This window comes from Python bivittatus, unplaced genomic scaffold (assembly GCF_059951505.1).
Source record: "Python bivittatus isolate LINGU-HERP-01145 unplaced genomic scaffold, Pbiv_v1 ctg000400_np1212, whole genome shotgun sequence".
NCBI lineage: Eukaryota > Metazoa > Chordata > Lepidosauria > Squamata > Pythonidae > Python > Python bivittatus.
The window spans coordinates 9,467,233-9,490,228 of record NW_028277073.1 but is presented as its reverse complement, the minus strand read 5'-3'; the positions used below and the strand labels follow the sequence as shown (position 1 = coordinate 9,490,228).

General features: G+C 37.2%; 1 protein-coding gene across 6 annotated transcripts in view; it reads right to left on the bottom strand.

Annotated features, from left to right (window-relative positions):
• The window catches only part of PCDH15 (protocadherin related 15), a 435,688-nt gene that overhangs the window by 7,130 nt on the left and 405,562 nt on the right, over positions 1-22,996 (bottom strand). For 3 of the 6 annotated variants that reach the window (XM_088144401.1, XM_088144397.1, XM_088144398.1), the window contains exons 30-34: positions 21,179-21,397; positions 17,322-17,432; positions 4,436-4,457; positions 3,179-3,217; positions 1,004-1,077 (exon numbers count right to left, since the gene is read on the bottom strand). In XM_088144401.1, the coding sequence (XP_088000527.1) occupies positions 1,004-1,077; positions 3,179-3,217; positions 4,436-4,457; positions 17,322-17,432; positions 21,179-21,397 (465 nt within the window). Of the gene's footprint in view, positions 1-1,003; positions 1,078-3,178; positions 3,218-4,435; positions 4,458-17,321; positions 17,433-17,543; positions 21,398-22,996 lie in introns of those variants that run through there. The other 3 variants (XM_088144402.1, XM_088144400.1, XM_088144403.1) reach the window with 2 other exon arrangements.

Here is a 22,996-nt window from a genome sequence, read left to right as displayed (position 1 = left end):
GAGAGATGTGTTCACATTCTACATTCGCAGATATAAACAAAACCCAAAAACTAAAAGGTAATAATCAGATACTAACAGCTACATTTGCAGTTGCTGTTGCAGTTTTAATTATATGAGGAAGTTGTATGTGCAAAAGGAGGCATTCTGATGTTTTAAAAAACAAGATAAGTAACATCCTGTTTCCTGAGAAACAACAGCCCATTAATTCCAGTTTATGGCACAGCTAAAACATAAGCAGATTTGTGGCTATAACATTACTTCTACTGCCTAATGTTAGGGGTAGGAAGAGTTCCTACATGATAACATATCAACAGAGAAAAACATATATTTATGTTGGAACAGATTATTTTTTAAAAGAATTTTAAGTTACTTTTTGGGTGATCATACTTTGCTTTAGGTTCTATGATGTGGATATAAAAATAATACCACTACCATCCTAAAATAAAATATATGTGCATTATATCCTATCTAATAAAGAATTCCTTTGTTGCTTATTTGATTTACCAGTTGAAGATCTCTTATGCAACTAGATCCAACAACATAACAACAATCCACAAATCTATCGACCAACCTAGTTACCTACCTACTTATTGATGCTGGCCTCTGGCTGTAATAAACTTTAATGGCCTATCTTTCTGGGTTCATTCTTGAGCGTTAAAAAATGAATATAATCAGAGTGATAATTTTTAACATAATGGATTTTGACAAGCAGTTTATATTATCCATAGGTAAATCTTTCCCAACCTGGTGTCTTCTAGGTTATTCACAGGGAAATCTTGCCCAACTTGGTGTCTTCCAGATATGCTGTGTATTATAGGAATTACTTTCAATTGCATTTCATGATTCAGAAAGCTTGGTAAAGAGGTCTGTTGTTTAAATTAACTAACGCTAAATACCCTCGGACAGAGTCTTCAGATTCCAGCCACTATATGTTTGCAATAAATAATAACAGTAGAGATTCATAATCTATGAAGTCATACTGAAAATAAAAAATGAATCATACCCATGTTCATAACTGTAGTAATCTTGCCCGTAATACTCTTGGCCAGGATCGATACCTGATTCCATTGAGAGTTCCTGCAATTCAACAGGAATATGCAAATCCATGTTATTAAATGTAAATAGCAAATATGTCAAAAAGGCAGGGGAATAAAAATAATTGTTGCTTGGTCTTTTTAGGTTAAATTTTGGCCATCAAAATAATAACAACAGTTCTGGATCATTTTCTTCATATGGCTTAATGCTCAGATATAGGGACATTTAAAGTTCTGTGGTTCTGTTCAGAATTGACATTTAGTATTGTAGAATTCTAGGCCAACGCCACCTTTAAATGCTTTTTAGGATCGTGTTCAACTCTATTTAGAATTCCAAAAAGATCCAGTTGACAGATGGCGCACATTTATGCTAAAGCTGAAAAAAACAGTATTTTGTTACTATGCTTTATGCACAATCTTGTTTAGCATGTTGCTTTCTTAGCCCAACACTTTTTACTTTATTGCTAAATATTTTTTAAAAATATTGTTCAAAATGCAATAAGAATTGTGACAGCAATTGAACAAAACTATTTATAATAGGCATTACAAAATTATAGTAGAATTATTATAATTACAACAATATGTTCATTATAGGATTTATTCCTTTCATAACTCATTGACAGTTCTGTTCGGGTGGCTCTCATTCTTGGAGGAACTTTTGTTCTGGCTGAACAACAGCAGATAATGCAACTGCATATAATGATACTGTACAACAAGTATTTTACACATGTGCAAAATTCCATGCGTATGCACAAAACACACCCAATACCATTGATAGCTGAAACTAGTTACCATGGATACCGAGATCTAGTATATAACTACAGATACATGAAATTGGGGAAACTGGGACTGGATCATGAGGTTCATTTGGATTTGAAGGTTTCATAATATCAAGTATGTGCAATTTAAATCTTTGTGTGTGTATGTGTAAGCATTTTCACTAACTCTTCAGGAAAATGTCACAAAGTAATGTATTGAAGAGGACAAGGGGCTTTTACTTCTCCCAACATTCTCCTTCCTTCTTTTTCTTTCAAAGATGGTACACAAACTTCCCTTACTGATCTAAGGGGACCCTTGTCAATGAAGTCCATTTCAATATTCTCATGTCTATTTAGGGCAACTGCCTGACTGTATGAGCTGTCAGCCAGAGGAAGAGATTGCCTTCATGAAGTTATAAGTTCTTTTCTACAGATCTTGAAAACAAATAAACAAACAAACAAAAAGACTGGATTGTCATCTGCCAGAGAAACTAATAGATCCTGCTGTCAGCCCCACTAGGTAGGCCAGACCAGGAAATTAACTCACAGGAATGTTAAAACTACTTTTATTGAGACTGGCTACGATAACAGAATCTTGTAACTCTGACTGTGCTATACCACCCCCTCTCCTGCTTCTTGTACTCCAGTGAATCAGAGAGGCAACTGCCGGAGCCGCTTCTGAATCTTAAGTTATTCTGGACTTTAAAAATGTTTCAGCCGTGTTTGCCTAGGTAATGGTTTTTGCATATATCTGTCAAGGTTATCTTCCTTACTCTCCACACCTGCACTGGTTGTACCTGAAGACTCTAAGACTGCTCCCAATTCTAGGATCCTAAGCTAAGTGGCAAGGGGTTCTGCAGAATATATTCAAAGAGTTCAAGATGGCAGCTGCAACAATGCAACTGAAGCTCCAATTGTACCATCATGGCCACCATTTTGACTTTTTTTTTTTAACCACACCCTGTGGACCCCTCTGGTGGCACATCTTTGCTTTGACTCATTGGCTTGGGTTTCAGTATAGTCATGTTCCCTTCCTTCTTGCTTCGTACAAATACGATGTATAAAGCATGTTGTGCACTTATATTGTAATTACCTGCTTTGCAAAGATGTAATTTGTTTGAAATTTTATAACAACAATTATGTGGGACTACAATGAATTAAGGACAAGACACTCCAACACAGGTTACCAAAATATATCAACTTGAAAAGCCCTGAAATCAGTTGGCTGAATTGCAAGGCATCAAATAAGATGTCAGTGCATCTAAATAATTATATTTTTATTTCTTTTTCCTTTGTTGACTGACAGATGTGTCCCCAAAAGTCTGTCAGAATCTAGGGTTTAAGAAAAGTGCTTTGAAAGTTCTAGAATAAGGGAGAAAATGGTACCTCAGGTCTGAGAAGAGAAGGTCTTAGCAATTGCTGTTGCTGACAAAGAAAAATTATAAATAGAAACAGATTTATGAATTAGATTTAATGGAAAAAGGCAAATAATTTTTACTGAAGCTGAAGAGCTGCAAAGTAATTTTTACATCATTATAACAACAGGATATTTGTTTAGAGTTATCATAGAGCTACCATTTAGTTTCAGTGTCACAGTGGCTTTTCTTCAAGGCCAAAAGGCAAAGCCACCTCAGATTCAGAAAATGAACATGCTTGTGTGCTAAACTTCCTTTTGTGGCTCTGTTTTAAGTTGCATTAGCAAGGCCCCTACAAACTGCAAAAGTGATTTGCTTTGGCAGGACAAACTGTCTTGGTTGTGTCACCCAACAACTATTTTAGAAGAACTCCCATTAATAAGGTCACCACCCCTAACTGTTACACTTCATTTTCCATTTCCCTCTATCCTCAAAGTTTTCAGTATTCTTATCAGAATAAACTGCTTGCAACTTTATATTTTATATACAGTACACAAAATATTCTGTGGTAACTGTGTTGATCTTTCAAGCCACCACAGATCCCTTTTTCTTTCTTTTTTCCTCTCTTCTTAATGTCAAGTTCTGTATTCATTCTGCACTGATTTGTATTTATAAAACACACATCTTACAATTATACTTCTTATTTCAAGATGCATGCACGGGATGCAGGCTTCAATCAATAAGTGAAGCAAGCTCTGTGCATTTCATAGTCCAGTTTTTGTTTCCAAATACAAAACTGCAATTACAAAATAGCATAGCGTGGGCTGATTCCACCCTTCATACTTCTCAAGACTGGCCAGTGAATCACACAACTTATAAGAATGACCAGAGAGCATCAGGAATTCAGAAAAGACATGCTTTCAGAAATAATATCTCTGTTTTCTCTATTTGTGGGTAGCACAAAATAAAACAAATCTTTCTTCTAGCGTTCAGCCTTTCTGAAAGCATTTAAGTCGTAATTATTTTCCTATTCTAGTAAATAATGTATTTTAGTCACTTTAAAAGTTTGGAATGTATTTAGCAAACAAAAGAGAAAGAGCAACCAGAGGCGCTACATTAAAAAACTCAGGAAGACTTACGCACATCCATAATTCTCACTGATAATATGTTGTATTTTGTATTGGGTGAATAATCTATTTGGTGGATTAAATTCTTCAGGCTATGCTGTTGAAAACAGCTATAAATTAGAACTTTTTACTAAAATAAATGTAGGGAGTGTGTATCTTACCTCTTGCTGTGCATATCCACGTCTGAATTACAGTAAGAAAAAGAAAAGAAAAACATGACATTAGTTAAATTACTACATTTGTGAATGTAAATATATGTTTCAAAAAGGGGATTAAAACAATATGTGGGGGACCTTGTGGGTAAATCCACTGAAAAGAATAAGAAAGGAGTTGGTTGTTATGGCAACAATAAATGCATAGATCATAAAATATATCTAGCATTGGAGTACGATGAACTTGAGTAATGGAATAAAAGAAAGATGAATTCTAAATTTCTAAGGGGAACAAGTTTCATCTGATATTGGCTATATATGATATCTTAATCTTTGGTGCCTTGAAAGCAATTATTTTGTCTCCCCTTCATCCTTCGGAAATTCACTACAGGAAAAATGGAGCTTCTATGTGTGCTGTGGATCTTCTATCCATATTTTACATCTGATTCCTACCTCCTTGCTTCTGCTACCCAGAAATCACTTCAGAAAGCTAGTGAACTTCTGTTACATGAGTACTTCCCTCATATCAGAAAGAGGATTGATAGGGATGGACAATTCTCACCAGTCCAGCATATATATCAGAAGCTCTTGGGCACGGATTTAATTTTCAATTGAGCAGTGATGATGATAATCACTTATACTTAAGCTTGTTGAAGAACATAACATTTCAATTACAATTGCTGTAATTGTAGTGCAGTGTAGGGTCCTTGCACACTACTAAATGGTTCTTGAACCAAATTTGTTGTTGTAAAGAAAAGGAAAAATCAATGCCTCTTGGGAGTTTGTCAAGCTGAATTCTCAAAATTGATTCCAAATGCTACTGAAATCAGTGGAATCATCCATGTAATCTGGCTCCTGTTAAGGATGTGCAAGATTGCCAGTTTAGGCACATCATTATGCATTTATAGACTACTGATTTTGTTCAGATATATATCAGAACTTCCTCTAGATAGGCCCTGTTCTATTTTATTTGGATCTTTTCCTTAATTGGGATATATGCTAGATGTGCTTGAAAAGAATAAATGCTTAAAATTGTGTTAAGTTCAAACTAGGAGAGAGAGACAGCAGATGAGAGAAACAATTTAATCATACCTAAGGGGAAAATAAAGAACAATCTGGAGGATCACATTTAATTTTTAATATTACCATCTGTAAAGCTTTTCAATTAGCATTCATCCTATGCAGAGGATTATTAGAGGTGAATTGTTGCTGTAGGCCATTTGATAGATAAATAATGAACGTTTAAAATGAAGATTATCAATGACATTTCAAAGTCTACTGAAGCCATAGTGAAACTCACAGCTTTATGTTCCTGGATGACATCTTCCAATGCCCCTTTCTTTTTTGAAAACTTAGGTCCCACTTCTGTTTAACAAAGTTACATTGGGAGAAGGCAGTCTGCAGAATGAGACAAGCTGTACAGAGTGAGCTTAACTCTTCTGTGTTCATTGCCCACCAATGCATTTTTCCTCCAACTTGGATCTGGTAGCTTGATTGGAATAAAAACAGACAATTCACTGGAAAAAGCAAGAGAAAAGGAGCTTAAAGTCTTCTCCTGCTCAGTGATTTTGTCCTTCATGCATACACTCCGTTAGGATTCCGCATACATGCTCCCAGTACAAGTATGAACCTAAAATTTCAAATGTGAGGAAAGTGGGTGGGAACAAGGAATCAGCCTGGGGAAAAGAATTAAGCATACTGTTCCCACATGCTATCGCTTTACAACAAATGATACCTCTTCCAAAATTTTCAGAGGAAGAGTAGTTGGGAGTTCAGGAAAAGAAATTGTATCAGTATATGCCAGTCCCATATAATGTCCATACCTGGTATGGTTCTAAGCAGAAACAATATTTACAAAACATGCTCATTTTCAATTAGGAATTGCTGATGTTTATTTCTAATTGCAGATGTCCATGTTTTATCCTTTCTCAGTTTTGCGTTGGGGAGTTCAGGGTTTTGGAAAGAGCTATCACTGGGAATGGAGAATTTAAAGGCTACTTTGATTGAAGTTGAAGTTTGATGTTAAAATCAAAATAAGCAAATACTCTGTTTTAACAGATGGTCAGAGCGTTAATTTTTATGAAATAAGTCTCGATAATAAAATCAAATTCATATGCAATTGAACAGACCAAAAAGTTTTAGAAATGACTGCTTCAGCATTGTCCTGGGTCTTCCAGATATATAGTATTTCTTAGACACAAGGGGTAAATAATCATAATCATAAACATAACAATCCTCTTAATGTCACTATTCACAAGTATATGCTGTGAAACATCTTGATTCTTGCAGAACTGAATTAACTGGCAGCCCTGGCCAAGAGGGTCCTTGGACAATTACATGTTGTGCACCAGTTGCGCCCATTCCTGCACCAGGAGGCCCTGCTCACAGTTGCTCACGCTTTAGTCACCTCTTGTATGGATTACTACAATGTGCTCTACATGAGGCTGCCCTTGAAGAGTATTCAGAAGCTTCAACTGGTTCAAACTCAGGCAGTTATGCATGCTCCAGGATCTGCATGTTACACATCTGCTTTGCGAGCTGCATTGGCTGCCAGTTTGCTTCCAAGTTCAATTCAAGGTGCTGGTAATGACCTATACAGCCCTACATAGCACAGGGCCAGGTTTCTTAAGGGACCACCTATCCTCAATTACATCTACCCGTCCCATGACATGTGGCAGGAGGGGCACATTGCAGATCCCATCAGCCAGGGAGTGTCATCTTGCAGGATCCTAGAAGAGAGCCTTTTCTGCCGTGGCACCTGCCCTGTGGAACATCATTCCCCCCACAGATCAGATTGGCCCTGACCCTGCTGGCTTTTCTCAAGGCCCTGAAGATGCCATTTTGCTATCAGGCATGGGGGCCCAGGACTGTGAGTTGTGAGTTTTAAGTATTTTATGATGGTTTTTTAATAGTTTAATGTGATTTTGTTCTTGTTTTTAAATTGTTGTATTATTCTTTTTTGTTGATTTTGTATTTGTTTCCCTTGTTTGTAAGCCACCCAGGGTCATATATATGAGTTGGGCAGCTATATAATTTGAATAATAAATAAATAAATAAACTTTTTAAAGAACTGACTTAAAAAAAATAACAACCACATTTATTATTGTGATGGAAATGTGAATGGATGCTTTCTGTCAAATATGCAATCTTAATGAACTTAATAAGGAAAGAAACTGTGGGTGGATGGTTGCGGGGGGTGAACTCAGTAATGTTTTGGGGCTACTAAATCCACGGTGGATGGGGGAATGATCCAGTGGGGTGGGAGAAGCCAGGAGTTTCAGGCTTGGAAAGATTTTTGCCTTTGTTGCTTTCATATATCTTAAGTTTATACTAGGCCTTAAACTCCAGTTCACATGTATTTCCTCAAACTGGCTGGGGCAATGCCCTTTGGTTGGGCCAAAGATGGTTTAGTGGGTTAAAAAAAAAAATCAAGGACTTGGGAGTCCTTTTACTAATGACTGGAGATAAACCAGATTTATTTTCTGTGTATGCCCATTTATGTGGCATGATAATGCCCTGGACTTCGAATAGATGCAAAAATATTTGTACTTCTCTACTAATTCAAGTTATATATAAAATCAGTTGCTCAGTGGCTGGTCACTGTGTCTGCACTGTTTTGCTTACATAGTTTTAAAGGATTTTCTGTTTCTCAGATAAACATCATTGGTTTGAAAATCTTACAACAGAACAAAAACATCGATCAAAATCAAAGCAGGAAAGCAAATTTATAATTAAACTATGTTTACCTTTTGGCTTGGACATAAAGATTTTATTATTGAAAATGTGAAAGCTTGAAAGATACTATCTATCTGATACATAAGCCTTGTTTCCCAGTGTCCTGTGGAAGGATCATTGTTCTTTCAAATCAGATTCTTTCAACTCTTCTAGGTACAGAATAACATTTCTCAAAGGCTTTCAGTACAGTATGTAGAGATATCTTGCTCCTGTTCCTTTTGGCTCTGATCAAGCAAAGCTGCAGAAATCCTTGCTACCCTGAGTTGCCTTAACAAGACTATATTTTCCAATGCACCCATGTCTCTGATTGTATGCATGAAAGGGTCCTTGAGGTTAATAGCAACTATGCCTCTGACTGCACATGAATTGGTCCTCAAGGTGAATAACAACTGACTGCAAATAGTATGTCCCGTGGACTTGTTTTCTAAGTGGCTTCAGAAGCTATAAGATTTACTATATTTCTATACATTGCAGAAACACTTAGAAGGAGATGAATGCTTAGTGCAATTTCATCTTATGCTGTGTGCAGAGGCATAGAATATATGGTGCATATTTTCTTTAGATACACTAATGCAGGAAATGACATTGCTTTTTGTTTTCATGTTGCATAAGGTTCAACATTTAGTCAGAAATCCTCCCTAATGAAGGTATGGAAAGTATCTCTGAAAGAAAAGGAGTGTGTGTGCGTGTGCGCACGCACGTGCACAAACCTAGTATTTTAAAATATTGCAGAAATGCAAAACCAAAACCAATAGAAAGTGTGCTTAGGGCTTACTGGTACTTGAAAAATGATTTTGCATTTTAATGCTGAAATTAAACATAAATTATATACATTAAAAAAAAAACATAACAAACCTCTTCTTAGGGAAATGTTGAGTTGAAAGAGAAAAGAAGTGGGTTGGTTAGGCCAGATGCCGTTTTATCCACCAAATTACAAGCTGCCTTCAATATTTACAAACAGAGAAAGTCAAGTTACAAACTAAATAATAAAGAATGTTAAATCTATACTTTTCTGGCCTCTGCTCTGCCGTTGTTTAGAAGAGCCATGAAGACCTAACTGAGAGCAAGAAGGAGGCTCCTTGCTTCATCACATTTTCCATATTTTATATTTATCTTTTATGTTTTATTGGTTTGATTATAATTTCTTTATTTGATTGTTGTGAACTACCCAGAGTCATTGAGTGTTGGGTGGCATACAAGTTTAATAATTCTGAGCTAAAGTAAAAAAAAAAAAAATTTTTTTTGTAAACATGCTTATAGTTAATAACCAATACTTGGTTAACAACCAATAATTGGCTAACCCAATTGCTAATGGAAGGTCAGAAATGATTAGAGATTCATTATTCCCTTGATGAGATTCACCAGAAACTAATTTTGAAAACTGGTGACAATTTGGTTTGGAATAATTTAGGACTTTGAAAAATATGTTCTTGTGTAAATAAATTTCACAAGCCTCCTTTGATTGACTGTAAATGTCCTTCAGAACTACATGCCCACCTTTGCTCATAGAAATTAGTTTTATGAATTAAAAAATATGTCATAAACTTTTTTTTAGGATTTGCAATATGCTGCAATAATACCATATGTTGGCCTAGCATTCCTCTTCAATAAACAGCAATAATTGAGAGACTTGAAATTCAGGATATCCTAAAGCTCATAGCCACTTGGTCATGCTAGGGTTGAGTTGAAGTCTGTTCTTCCTCATCCAGATGTTCATAGTCTCCAGGCAATGAGAAAGAATCTCAACAGCATAATTTGGGCAGCCAGGAGCAGAGATGTATAATTAAATAACATCAGCATACTTAACCCTATACCAATGGATGACCTCACACAGTGGCTTCATCTAAATGTTAAATAGGAGGGGGAAGAAAGTTGAACCCTGAGATATTCCATAAATCAGGGGCATAGGGTTAGACCTCCCCCCCCCCCCCGACCAACATCGATTTGAGGTAGGAGAACCACTAGTGCCCCTCTCCCCCAATCCCCTATGCTGGTCCAGGAGGTTACATGATTGATGGTATCAAAAGCCTCATATGAAGGAGGTCCAGGATGGAGATCTCACCTCTGTCACTGGCCACTAGAAATGACCCATAAACATATCTAATGCTGTCTCAGTATTATACTTCAGACTGAAATCAGTCTGAATAGGGACCAGAAAATCCATTTCCCCCAGAGCCCTTGGAGCTTTAAGCCTACCACCTTCTCAACAACCTTCCCTAAAAAGGTTGGGGAGACCTGAGGAATATTGTCTAGTACTGCTGGATCCAGCAGTGGCTCTTGAAAGAGGATGAACCACCACTTCCTTCAAAGAAGGTGTCACCATCTCTTTCTGCAAAGAGGCATTCACCACTGCTTAAAGGACCTGGTCCACTTCCTCAGCAGTAGCAGACTCCAGCTCTCCCCAGATAATTGAGCAAGACTGTGCCTTAATCAATTCCATAGGATTTGCCCAGCCAGAATTCAACCCCAAGTGAATCTGAGTGACTTAACACTCAAGAGACGCCAAGAACAAGCTTCACAAAAACCTTGCAGAGGTTCTCCAGGTCCCTCCCTATTCAGGATGGACCAAGTCACTCAAACAGAGCCACTGGCCAGCTATCTGTGAACATGGTAAGAATGGAGAAATACATACATTTCACTGCTCTTATCACCATAAAGTAATCCCTAATAAGGATCTTACCTGTACCTGGTTGGATTTGCACTTTCTTTTCCTCTAGTGATGCTCCAGGCATCCTTTGTGTAATTTCATCTCCTGCAGTTCCTGTTTAAACCAAGGGCCCTCCAACATCCATGCACATAGAAAGTCTGCATGGGGGAAATTTCCTCCAAGCCCACCATAACCCACTCATTCCAAACAATGACTAAGGCCAATTTTCCTCATGGGATCCACCCCTTTCCTAAGCCATGGATAAAAATATCTAATGTTTCCAGTTGTTTTGGACCACAGCTCCCATTAAACTCCAACCTCAGTTCCAAGCTTCCTCCCTTCTATATTTGTGGTTAATAGAAGCTTTTATGAAAAGAACTTTGCCATTGTATGTACTCATGATTGTATATGTGGGGAAGGAAGATGGAAAACAAAACAATTATTTACCTCCCTTTCCCAGCAATGTACTCCTAAGAAAAAATCATAGCATCTTCTTTTCATGACAAATGACTAAATATTTGAATCTTCTGGATCTTCTGTATCACTTCTGTTTTGGCCCTTGGCTCAAATATTTACTTCCCTTTAAGCCACTTCCACTGTGAGCAAAGCTACTTCCACTAGAGCAAAGCAGCTAATTTAGAAAAAATAAAATGTTAATACTGTAGGTAGGTTTTGTTTAGAGTGTTTAAAAGCCACATTCTTGCTTAGTTTGGGCTTTTGGGAAATTCACGTACTTATACTTTCCTCTTTTTTGTAGTAATTATTCAAATCATGTATTATTTGACAGGCTGAAAAAAATTAAAAAGAAATACACTTAACAATGTAGCATGCAATAGAGAGAAAAGTATTTTTAATAGTATATTTCTTTAAAAATAGCTTTTTACAGAAAAATATATTACAAAAGTGAAGACATAGAATATGCAGTGTCAGTATATAAAGAAGTAATAAAAGGCATGCTGTGGGTAACAGGAGGGAAAACAGGGTGTATGATAAACAGGAGAATCTTCATCAAAGCTACAATCCTGTTGCTATGGCACAGAGCACTCTAATTTACAGAAGAAGATGATGTATTATTGTAATAACTTTATTCTTTCTTTTCTTTTTTCTTTTTGCCAAATCTTTTTGTTGTTGTTGTCATCACTTGTTTTCTGATGACATCCAATCATACTTTCCAGTGAAAAGTTGAGAATTTAACCACATTCCCTTTCTACAGGCCATAATAGTTGCTCTCCTGAGACAATCCATTTTGACCAAATAAAATATCCTTCTGCTATTTAGCATCCCAACTGTGCTAAAATGCACTTATGGCTCTGAGATTTGTAGTGTCTCATTTTCCTCCTTAAACATAGGCCAGCAAACCAAGAAATGAACAATTAAACATTCCAAAATGAAATAGTGGATGAGCTCAAGAAGAGTGGTATCAGATATTAGCAGCCTGTAAAGTGAAGGAGGAATGAGAAAAAGAAATATACACTTCTGACTGGATCTAGGGTATATGGGATAGATGATGTATTTCACACACATCATGCATAAAGTCACGCCAGACTTTCATAATGCAGTGGACTGAGATGGGAATTGCTTTTCAAGTTCCTCCACTAAGCTGTTCAAATTGCCATTCTGTTGGTTGTGCTCAGCAACTTCAGCTACAGTTTCAATATTTGTCATTGGCTTTGACTTGTCTATGTCCTTAGACAGAATGTAATTTTTATTCATCTGACCATACATATTGGCCACTGATTTTTCAATGTCTTCTAAGTTCTGGATATTTTTAAGGATCCCCTTCAGTTGTCTGCGAGAAGAGTCAAGAGGCTGTGACACACAAGCCTGTGATGACACCATGTTTTGCTTGGAGGCTGATCTAGTACATTTTGTAACATGTAAGAGTTGGGTGCTTTGAGTGGGTGAGGAAGACAGGGAAAGCCTTTGAGAGGCAGGGAAGGGAGGTGATAATGAGGGAAAAGGAAGTAGCGAAAGGGATGGAGAAGGAGGTGGAAGTGGAAGTGGGAGACGAGGTTTTGGTGGCTCTCGAATGCTTTTCATTTCATCTACAGGCATTTTGATCTTAAAAGGGGGAGGAGTTGGCTTATGGCTTGGTGGAGGGGATAACTGTTCAGGAATGTCTTGATGAATGATGGTAATGGATGGTGCTGTTGATGTTCTGAGTTCAGTCACCTCAGAACATGCTCGGAAGGAAGAAAAAGAAAGTGGAGGATGGTCTGGAGATGGAAGGAAACATTCAGAAGTTGGCTCTACCATTCTCTCTTCATCCTCAGCACAGCTGCTGCTTGTCAGTGAATGTACACTTTTCTTCTCTTGGCATTTCACTTGTTTCATTTCCTGCAGAGCCTGTTGCTCAAACCGCCTTGCTTTCTCTTTAACTGATGTCTTTGTGCCAGTGTTGGTCCTAAAGACTGGACTGCTACTGTCAAAACTTTTTTGTTGGATTCTAACTCTTTCATTCTTTACTCTGTTTCTCTCCTGGTCCCACTGAATTGGGTCCATAATGACCAAAATATATTCCCTGGTAAACTGAGTTGGTAATGTCCATGCCCGCTGAATGTCTCTCAAAGGGCCCCTCAACAGAATGTTTTTCAAAGCTGACCTTCTAGGGGAAAAATGGGGTACAACATATTTTCTTTTAGGTAAGAACTCAGAAGTGGAACTTGGCAATGCACCTTCAACGTACAGAGGATTTTGAATAGTTAAGGGTGTCTCATCAGATAAAAATGTAATATTACTTGCAGATTTGGGAAGATTATTATTCAGTATTCCTCTGATATCAGACTGCTTGTGGGCCTCAATTGCACGAGAAGCAAAGTTGCTAATAGCTCTCTGACGGTCTCTTCCTTCTAACAATATATTTTTTCTCCTGCTTTGTTGAAAATGACAGAGAAGAAAAAGACTTGAAAGAAAAGAAAATAATCACAAGTAAGAAAGCATGCATGAGAAAAACAACATGAACGCAGTGAATATGAAACAGAAAGTGAATACAAAGTCTATGTTCTTCTAAGGTTATCTAAGAATCTAGATCTAGTATATTTAATCTATATGTAATTAAATTACTAAACCAAAGCAAGTTGTTTTACTACTTCGCCAAGGGAAGGGGATACAATAAGCAAAATAAATTATTATAAGATGTAAGTCTGCAATCCACATTTGAAATAGGGTCAGATTTCTCTATCTAGTAACTATTTGTAGCTAATATCGCTGGAGGGACAAAGCATTACAGAAAATACATTTTTGGTGGTATCCCAATTGCACTTGTACTTTTCATAGAATCATAGAGGTGGAAGAGACCTCAGTCACTTGGTCCAAACCCATGCTCAGTGCCAAGATCTGCTAAAGCATTTCAGACAGATGGTTAACCATCTGTTTGAAGACCTTCAGTAAGGGAAATATGACAACTATTAGATAGGTGAAGACTGGAAAAAAAACCCTTTCCCCTCAAGCTTCTCTTCTGGAGGTTAAACATACCTAATCCCTTTTTAACAGTTCCTCCTAGGATTTGATTTCTAGTCCCCTCACCATCTTGGCAGCCCTCCTCTGCATTCACTCCAGTTTGTCATTTCTCTTTTAAATGCAGTACCCTAAACTGGACTCAGTATTCCACGTAAGGCCTGATCAAGAGTGAGACTTCCCATGATCTGGATCCATCGTCCTGTTAATATTGTCTAAACTGGCATTTGCACTTTTGACTCATGTTTGACTTGTGATCCACTAGAAGACCCAATCCTTGTCACATGTACTACTGCTTGCTAAGTTAGCTGTCCCCAATCCTATACATGCTCCTTTCACTTTTTATCACCAGTTGTGGCTCTTTTTATTTCTCCCCATTAATTTTATCCTGTTTGTTTAATCCCATTTTTCAAACCTGACTAGGCCTTTCCAAATCTTTTCTTTTTCTTCTTTTCTAACTCCTCCTCCTAGTTTTGGGTCATCTGTGAAGGCATAAAGCCTTTTTCAAATGAAAATCAGAGTCAGCCCATTAAGTAGCTTTCCTAGAACTGAAAAACATGTTTAGGGACAGTGGTTGGTCAACCATCTCTATCTTTCTTTCTCTCCCCTTCTTGTTCTGATCAGTCCCACTTTAGCATAGCCTAATTGCAGTCATGGGGAACAAAATAAGGCTATAATTGGTGATTTTGATGATTGGAAAGCTTAAATCGTTTAACTGAGATTATTCTTACTGATGTTAATGAGTCCTCTAATAAATGAAGGCTTCAGGATTGTCACTTGTTTCTGACTATTGAGAAATGCCATTAACACAAACAAGCTGAAGGGCATAGAATCTACTTGCTATAAGTTACTGATATTCAATCACACTGTTTTTAATCTTTTATATCTCGTTCCCCTTGGAAAGTAGTAAATAAAATCTAGGTACTACATACTAGAAAAATAAAATAATTGCATTTATTTAAAAAAACACACACAACTGTTTCTATTTGCTACTATATTAGCCACCACTGTGAGAGTTTACTTACTGATGCCTACATGTCCAAAGACAGAGAAATAAGAGAAAAATAAAATAAAGAATAAATGTAATTTCAAAATGTTATCAGTAGAAGTTTTGTGTAATCCATGACCCAAACAGACTTCAAGTGAAAACAGAATGAGAGTCCCAAGGAAATTAGAAAAGTAAAAGAAAAAAAATATGGCCTACAAAGCACTTATTGCTTAAGTCTGCAGGCATCATTAAATATTGGCATTCAATATTTAAAATTCATAGTGAAATACTTACTAAAATGATACAAGATGTTATTTCGCAAAAACAATGTTAAAGATTGTTTTGCTATGGTGCATTTAAGCAAGCATGATGCTTTAATCCAAAGAGTTTCTGTTTGCTTTCTTGGAGTCCAATTACTAAAAGGAGCCCCACCCATTTCTCTGGGGCAGGCTTGACCCTTAGAGCTGGATCAGTGCTCAGCTGGAAGCTCTGCTGTGAGTGCAAAGTTTTTGTACAGGTTGAAAAGACTATTCAAGTTTCCACCCAGAGTATATTCTGCCTTTTGGCTTATATTGCATACAAATGTTTGAAGGTTGCTATATGCACTCCTACTTATAGGTGGCCTTTGCACTTCTTGACACAACCTTCCAACTATCAGAAAAACTTTGCCTTCTGGACATTTTGCCAGAATTTGAAAAGAACACTAGCTTTGGGCAGAGTTGTGTGCAAATGAATGTAGGACCTAAACAAACAAACAAACAAACAAAACACCGCCCTAGATGCTTACAATGAAACAAGAATTTTTGCATAGTAGGTCATCCCAATTTTTCCCAGTTTATGCCTATACATTTTCATACATATGCACAAACATTATGCTTATTAGTCGTATCTTGCTTTAATTATGTTGAGCAAAGCCCCAAACTTCTAAATATGTATCAGAAAATTGCAGTGAAGAAAGGTAACCACAAACTATTATACAGAGGGGAGTGATATTTGTGGTTCTCCAAGGATTGGGTTCATTGGATGATTGTTAAGTCATTGGGAAAGGCAAGTTCAAGTAAACATCACCTGAGCTCTGATAACTTATATCTTGCATCTCCAGTATACTAGTTCCTTGGCTAGGCTGACAGACCAGCTTGACCTACATGCTAGCATGATTACTGCAGGTGAAGCCATAAGTCTGTTAGACTGACCAAACTTTACAAATCCTTAGGGGTGGAATCAGTTCCATATTCCAAACACCTTGGCAGGGAGAGTAATAATGCAGACCCTTGGTTTTCTATATTCTCCAGACTTCACCTTTAATTCAGTTCTGACTATATTCCTGCCTATGGTCCTTTAAATCCTCATCTTCCTTCCCCCAAATTTGCTGTGATCCTGCCTGTATCCCCTTTCTTTTCCACTGATCTCCCTTTGGTCTTGACTCACAGCATCCAGAGCCCAACCTCGCTAAGGCCTATCTTATTTTCATAGACTGATGAAACTTGGTCTCCTCTGGAGTGCCTAGGGAGAAATGCTAAGACCAGTATAACTTTTTTCTCCTTCCCCTGTTCCAGTTTTTGGGTGCAGTGTAGAAATGCATTGATTCTATAAGCATTTTAATGCATACACAGACACATACGCTTTGATCAGATCTTCCCAATGCCCTAAACAGAATTCACTGTACAGGAAGGAATCGGCAGGTTCTTACAAACTACCTAATTCTGTCATATCAAAAATAAATAAATATACTTTAAAATATGTAAAAAAACCCTAAAAGTTTCTGAAATATGCTTACATAGATAGATGGTCTCCACTTGGTATACCAAACTTAACAATAATGCTTGTCATAACTGAGGGACCCTTCTCTTGTGTGCTCCAAAATTTACTTGCATGCTTCTGCTTATACAATTACCATTTCTTTATCGCCCTTCTTTGATAAATGTACAGTTTTCCTATAATGATCTCTATCATGTGGTTGATATTTAGGAGATTATATATTAATTTACTTAGCCATGATGACTGTAATTTCCAAAGTAACAAAATTATACCCTGCATTATTAGCATTTTAAATTTCATTGAGGACTTACATGGTGCTGTCACCGAGTTCTTCATAGAGATTATTGGCAGGAATGCTTGCTGACTTGCCAGCTGGTAGGGCCATCTGGATACGAGCTGTCTTTGCACATTCAGCTTGTCTCCTTCGGTGAATTGCATGGAGAAGAAGTGAAGAGATTTGAAGAGAATTAAAGAGTCTTTCTAACAAGCCCACATTGGTAAAAATAGCCGTGTGAAGAGTATTCATTAGAGCTTTTCACCTGGTAATTGATAGTAATGCTAAGCATTTGAATATATTGCAAACAGAATAAAATTTGGCTCCTTGATGCAGATATATTCAGATCTGTTACAATGGAATATTGTAACAGTATTCTTGTGCATGCTTGGCTAGAAAGTTCTGGAAAAGCTGAGTTATAAACTCCAGTTCTCTAAAATTAAGAACTGGGATGCCTAATTGAATGTGAATTATACCTACCATTTTCTTAATACCTATGCCAAAGGAAGATTAAAAACAACAACAAACCCACACACGTTGGGATTATAGAGTAGAGAAAACTAGATTATCTCAAGAGTTACTACTGAATTAACAGATTCATCTGTATTAGGGTATTATTCTGGGATTTTGAATCAATGTGATTATACAATTAGACTGTATTTTCCTCTTTGCCTCCCCAGTCAGATTCTATCTTTCATATAAAATGACCTTTCTTAACTCACACAAAGACCTGGTTTCAAGCACATTTTCAATGTAAAGTTTATCTAACAGAAATTCACTTATACATTTTACAATCTGGACAATCTCAATATTATAATTCAGTAATGTTTTTTCTGTAGAACTAAATTGCATTAGATATTAAAAGCTGTAAGGGGATGCATCCCCAAGGTGAATGCTTTGCCTTTGGTGGGGTGGCAAAAAAATCTAAGATGTTCTTAACATACTTTTAATGTCCTAAGCCTTTTCTGGAAAAGCATCATACTTTTCAGTCATTATGTATTATTCTACTGATGGACACTTCCTCCTCCCTCTTGAAATCATTGTACCAGAAGCAAAAGCTAAACTTTTGCATACTCATACACAAGGCAAATGAAGTTTAAAAATAAATACTTACTCTTTAAATCTGTTTTGTAATGCAGAATGGTAAAACAGAAATAAAAGAGAATAAACAGTGAGTTTCATGTAGAAAAAATAATTCAGAAAATGCTTATAAACTTCATACACTATGGCAGTCCATTTCCAGGGCTGAATCTTCAATCCTTAACTGGTTGGACTAACCAACTGCATATATTTTAATAAATTAATAAGGTATATTTGATTAGGTAACACCTACTCAAAGTAATTATTTAGTTACAATTAATTTTTTGATAAGTAGTTACCAAACACCATCTTACAAAAAGCCTTCCTTCCTTTGAAAGAGCCACAGAATAATACCTCTTCTAACAGCAAACTAAAACGGAGGGCGGATATTTTATTAAAAACATGGATTTATGCAGATTTAATGTTAAAGCTAACATGAACTAACTCTTAATAAGAGGACAACATGATAGGTTGTTGCGAATTAAAACAAAACTTAGATAATTGGGGGAGGGGGGAATCCTTCCTTCTGATGGACATATACCAGATTTTTTGCATTACCACTATGGCCAGAAATAAACCTTAATCCCACAGGATTAAATAGTCTGGCCTCAGGGATTCAATAGAGTGGTCACATGCTTTTGCCTGCCTGCCTGCCTGTCTTAGTATTTTACCCTGCTCAGTAACGGCTATTCACTGCAATCCTTTATCTTCCATTTGAAAGTATTCTCTGTGAACAAGACCTTGAAGTTGCCTCTCAGCTGCAGACTGAGCAGAAGCCACCAGATCATATATTCTTGGCAGCGATGAGATATACTATAGTTTTATTAAAATGTCCACACCTACTTATACGTTCATCCTTTATTCAGATTGTAATACTGTGCAGCAGGTGTGAAAATGAAGTACCAATTAGTGAAAGGACTCCCACAGTTACAACATACTTTTATATCAACTAATACAATTGTATTACTATTTCTATTTAGTGGTACCTTTGAAATTTCAGTATCCTACACAAAAGAAAATAATTATGAGCTAAAGATTAATGGACTAATAAAGGGCAAGTATTATAATCCATATTCATAATATTCATCATAGACACAAAAGGCAGATATCCCATTATTTTTAAATTTCTGTACTAGTTTCTGTTTAATTTAAAATCAGGAGGAAAAAATGCAAAGGCACGGATTTGTATACAATTTGTATGTGCTACATTTGTATACATGGAGATATAATGAGCCGAGTCAGGTCGGGGCTTGTCAAAACCCTTACCTCATATTGGAAATTCAGCATGGGATGAAAACAGTTCTCTTCAGGCTCAACTGATTACATGCTGGGTTGCAAGTATTGCTAGTGAGCAAGCTATGTGTAGCGGGCCTCTTTATTGTCCGTCTTTCCAGGACAGGTATCTGCTAGGCTACAGCTCCATAGAGACATGGATGAACTTGGCTAGGAACTAAATCTTTACTGTTACATCAGAACAGCAGTCATAACAAATGGTTAACAGTTTCTAGTAGGTGGGAGTTCAGAGTTCATACACAGACATACTTCAAATCCTGCTCATGCTTTTGCGGCGTTTCTTACATGGAATTGCTCTCCTTTTCTCACACTGCCGTGTCTCATTCACTGGAGATAGTTGCATGTTTACATTCTTTGCATTCTGTTCTTGCGACTAGATATTTCCCAAAAGTTAGGTTGGGATAGTATCTTTTTGCTAACAGAGCCCTAATATTTATGCCTTTAGAAGCAAAACGTGTGAAAAAAGCCATAATAAGGAAGAGATGAAAGTGGAGGGAAATTTGCCTCGAATATGCTTTGAATCAACCAAGGAGTTGCAACCCATTGAAATAAGTGAATTTCAGCAATGAAAATCATGGTTGCATACCATACTGAACAAAGTATTTCAAGAACCCTTCTGAGATTTGAAAAAAGGTAACAGGTAGTCTTTGACTAACATCCATTTGTTCAGTCACCATTCAAATTTGTGACAGTGCTGAACAATGGAACTTATGATAGGTCCTCGGAGTTCTGGACATTGCAGTGTCCTCGCAGTGACGTGATTGCTATCCAGGTATTTGACACCCAGCTCATGATTATAATGTCACAATGAGCTGCAGTCACATGATTGCAACTTCCGATGTTCCCTGCTGGCTTTCCACAAGCAAAGTCAATGGGGAAGTTGCCAAGAAATCGGTAGTCTTCACTTAATGACGGCAACTGGGATTACCGGAACTGCCATCGCTAAGCAGCACAGATACACGATGTTGTGCTTTATGACCCCATAATTTAGTGACAGCAATTCCATTTCTAATTTCCGTCATAAACAGAGGACTACCAGAGTTACTCGTTGAGATGGGCAGCTATGGAAATCAAATCAATCAATCAATCAATCAATCAATCAATCAATAAGGAACAGGGAAAAACAGTAATATCTGATTATAATGAATGTGAATAATTGATGCTCCCTGAAAAGAACCACAACTTAAAACAGGAGTTGGCACCTAGAAAGGTGTTCTATCTCACACAATGAGTCAGGCTGGCAATTACTTTTTTAATTACCCCACATCCCTCAAGATCTCATGAGAATCAGTAATCTCATCCCTGAGATTGTATGTGATCTCAAATGAGAATACAAGAATCATAGGTGAATCTGTGTGAGGACACCCAACATCTCAGAGAAGGCAGCCATTTAAAAAAAATATTTCATTTTTAAAATGTTTTGTGGGGTTTGTGGGAGTCAGCAGTGAGGGCCTTTGACTTCCATTGTCGCTACATAATGAGTGCTATGCAAGCTACGGTAAAGGGCGCTTGTATACTTACTGTCTATAGCTGACCATGACTATTAAAATAGCAGGCATGCAGCAGAGGATGATGATGACAGCCAGAGCCAGCAAAGCTCCTTCTGTGTAGCCCACAGCTTGTGCCTGCTTTTTGACATTGGCCACCACATCTGGAGTTCGGATCTCCAAAATACGGCCGCCTTGCCCAAGGTATGGCTGAAATTCTTTGTTGATATCCAGAAGCTTACCATCCAGAAATCTTCAGTGTTAAGAAAACAAAGCAAGAGAACAAAGCAAGATCAAGCTAACCTCTATTCTTTCTTAAAGGCTGAATCAATATTAGAAAGTTTTAATAGTCTGCTCCCCTCCCCAACTTCTTCTTTCCCCACCATGGTTCCTTGCGAAGACTTCATCCCCTTTTTTGCCTTCTCTGTGGTTTCTTTGATCTCATTTTCATTCTAATTGACTGACAGCAGTTGTGTTGTTTATGGTGTCCCACCTGTGATGACAGACACAGCTTCATAACAAAAGCACACTGGTCATCAGAAATGGCAGTGAAGAGGATGGGTAATTTTTAAAAGCCAGGAACCAGAGAACAGAAGAGTGAAAAATAGTTCTGAAACAAACCTGTTAGAATCATGATGTTGAAAATGTGAAAAGTGATTATATTGCTTGAGAGCAAAATTACTCCAACTGTTCAAAGACCAGGTGACAAACCATGAATACAATAAAAAGAGCTAAGCTGGTGGCCTGTTGCAACTGGGCTCTGTGTTACATGAGTCAAATAACTAGTGTCCATTAAACTGAACAATTCAGGTGTAATGAAAAGTGAAAGCCTTCTCTTACATAATGCATGCGTGTATTAAATGCCATTTATACTAATTAAGAATGTGAAGTGTCCTTCAGGGAGTTGTAACACTGTGTCTTTAAAATTTTATAAGCAATTTATCTACAAATCTTTATTTCTAGAGTTTTTATAGTTCATCTATGCTTATTATGCTCCAGATGAAACATGACAGAAACTACAAAACGAGATGAGGGCTTTTTAAATTTATTTTTAGGAAGCCAGGATGTCTCAGAAGCGATCCCTCTTTTTTTGTCCTCATGAAGGATAATAGATAGCACAAGCATTTGTGATCTCTAATAGTACCTTTCTCCTAGTACTCAGAATGGAAAAACATGCAGGTCACAGTGTGGGTGGTTTTAGCAAATAACTTCATACACAGGCATTCTGAATATCCACAACTGCATTTTGATCCTGAATGCCACAAGACATTCAAATACAAAGAATAAAAACATACAGAAATCAATGGAATTTCCCAGTAAGGTTACCTGAAGACCTGGCCAAAAACACTAGACCAAATAATGAAGGTCAGGTCTTAACCGTTTTTATTAATGGGTTAAGCAACCATCACCCAATATGTCATGACTGTAACCAGTTTTCCCTAAGATGCTGCCCTCATCATGATCCATAATGGAGACTGCTAGGTTAAGAGAGCTATAGGCTCTTGAGATACCAAAACAGCTGACCATCTTTATAAATTAGAGTTGCTAGATAGGTGAGAAGGTGCAATGAAGATCTGAGGCTTCTTTTCTGAGTTCAACTTGGAGAAAGAAACCACTATGTAGGATCTGGATTAGGGCCCAGAATGGAGTGGAGGTCAAGAATGATAAAAAAAAAAAAAAGACTCAGTTTCTCCCTAACAATTGTAGCACTGTTTTCAATCAGCAGCTTAAATCAACACACCTATTCAGTGGAACGGGTTGGAGAGATTCCTTTCCCATGGACATTTCCTGAAAAGATTTTTCCTTGCCTTATTGGTCAGCAAAAATGTCTTATGGGGAGGGGGATAATCTG